Source organism: Schistocerca gregaria, chromosome 6 (genome assembly GCF_023897955.1).
Source record: "Schistocerca gregaria isolate iqSchGreg1 chromosome 6, iqSchGreg1.2, whole genome shotgun sequence".
Lineage (NCBI taxonomy): Eukaryota > Metazoa > Arthropoda > Insecta > Orthoptera > Acrididae > Schistocerca > Schistocerca gregaria.
This window is the reverse complement of record NC_064925.1, coordinates 341,769,890-341,771,948: the sequence shown is the minus strand read 5'-3', so window position 1 is coordinate 341,771,948 and position 2,059 is coordinate 341,769,890. Positions and strand designations below refer to the sequence as shown.

The window sequence follows — 2,059 nt, the reverse complement described above, 5'->3', positions numbered from 1 at the left end:
AGAAAACGAGTGCAGGAATACAGTACAGAAGCCGAAAGTTTTAACCCTTTCCAGCCCAGTGATGCCATATGGCATCATCACATTTAACTTTTTCCCAAGGCCAAACTATTTGTCCAAAGATTATAAACAAGTATGCAGGGCTTTCTAAAGTTCATTGTTCTTAGGTTGGCTACCGTGAATCCGTTAAAACAGAGAGCACCAAGCTACAATGCCTTGACAAAAGTATTGTTGCATGCTGTCTGCGGTACAGTGCACCTAGCTGGACTTTCAAAATATTATATCAAGGTAAAGAAAGCAAACTAATATAAAAGTTGCACTAATAAATTATTGTTGAAAGTGTAAATTAACTAGTAAACACTTTGAAAATAATGCTAGTTATGGTAATTTTCTGCTTGGAAGTCACAAACATGTGTGATTCCATTTGGCATCATTGGGCATTTGTTATGTTACCAAATGTAGTACATGCAATAACTTCGACTAAAGTTTACCATAATGTGTAACTCTAATATTTTCAAGTTTCTTTTGAAGCTTTATTATGCTAACTAATATTAATATGTTAAAATTTTTATTGATAGAATTTACCAGCTTTTAGCTGCTTTAGTAAAAAATTCCTGGTTTGTTTACCAGATGATTCGCAATCATAAATCACTATCAGAAGAAGAAATATTGCTGCTTCTCGAAGGTGATTTATCTGATTTGGACCTTGATACGTCTGATGTGGAGGAAGAGATTGAACATGCTTGGCAACAGGACCCTACTACACTGGATATACAGTTTCTTCAAGGAATGGACTTTGATATGGTTGAAATTCTGGACCCTCAAGCCAATGATGAAGATGATGTGCCCTTAGCTTCAAGATTACTTGCTGAGCCACACCTTGCACCAAGTCATTCCACTCAGAAAATTCAGTGTGATACACACCGGGATCTTCGGTGGAGAATGAAGGACAATGAAGAAGTAGAAACATCATGTAATGCAGTTTTTTCTGACCCTCCAGGAGATGAACTGACACCTTTGCAGTATTTCAGAAGAAGTGTTGACATTATCCAGAACCTAGTTGAGCAATCTAATCTATACTGCACACAGAAAACAGGTGCACCTTTATATACAAATGATCGTGAAATAGAAAAGTATATAGGAATAAACATCCTAGCAGGTGGTGTGAAAATGCCTAGCTACAGAATGTACTGGGCAGAGGCTACAAGATTTTCTCCAATAGCTGACTCAATGCCTAGAAATAGGTTTGATAAGCTAAGAAATTATTTACATGTGAATGACAACACTAAAATGAAACAAAGAGATGACCCTGATTATGAAAAGCTGTCCAAGGTGAGACCATTTGTTGACAAAATCAAACAAGGTTTTTCAATTATTGAACCTGAGGAATATCATTCAGTGGATGAATTAATCATTTCTTTCAAAGGTCATTCATCCCTGAAACAGTATGTAAAAAGCAAATCACACAAGTGGGGTATAAAAGTTTTTGCCCGTGCTGGTTCTAGTGGCATTGTGTACGATTTTGAAATATACCGAGGGAAAGGAACTGTACATAATGATGCTGGTCTTGGTATAAGTGGTGATATTGTGATAAGACTTGTGGAAGGACTGCCAAAATATAAAAAATTTAAAGTAAGTGTTTACAGACAATTGGTTCACCTCTAACAATCATATTTCTGCCAGGAAAAACTATGGCATTTTGGCTGTTGGAACTGTTAGACCCACAAGACTTCAAGGCTGCAATCTAAAAGCAGACAGTGAGCTGAAAAAGCAGGGACGAGGAGCATACGATTATCGAACTGAAACAAAAAGGAACATCATAGCCCTGAAGTGGTATGATAACAAGTCTGTCGTTCTTGCATCATACAAAGGAGTAAGTCCAGTAGAACCAGTAAAACATTGGTCAGTGGGAGAACGAAAATATATTGGTGTTCCAAGGCCAGACATTGTTAGAGAATATAACCATTCGATGGGAGGAGTTGATCTGCACGACATGCTGGTTGCTCTGTATAGGAGTAATATTGGTGTGAAAAGATTTTATCTAAGGATCGTATTCCACCTC

General features: G+C 37.3%; 1 protein-coding gene across 1 annotated transcript; it reads left to right on the top strand.

The window, feature by feature from the left end:
- The first annotated feature begins 627 nt into the window (after positions 1-627).
- Positions 628-1,662, top strand: LOC126278874 (uncharacterized). Its single transcript, XM_049979149.1, has one exon. It carries the CDS (start codon positions 628-630, stop codon positions 1,660-1,662), a length of 1,035 nt encoding a protein of 344 aa, XP_049835106.1.
- Positions 1,663-2,059: the final 397 nt, after the last annotated feature.

What these genes read in the sequence shown, in the direction of transcription:
- LOC126278874 (XM_049979149.1), top strand. Translation starts at nt 628, where the DNA reads ATGATTCGCAATCATAAATCACTATCAGAAGAAGAAATATTGCTGCTT.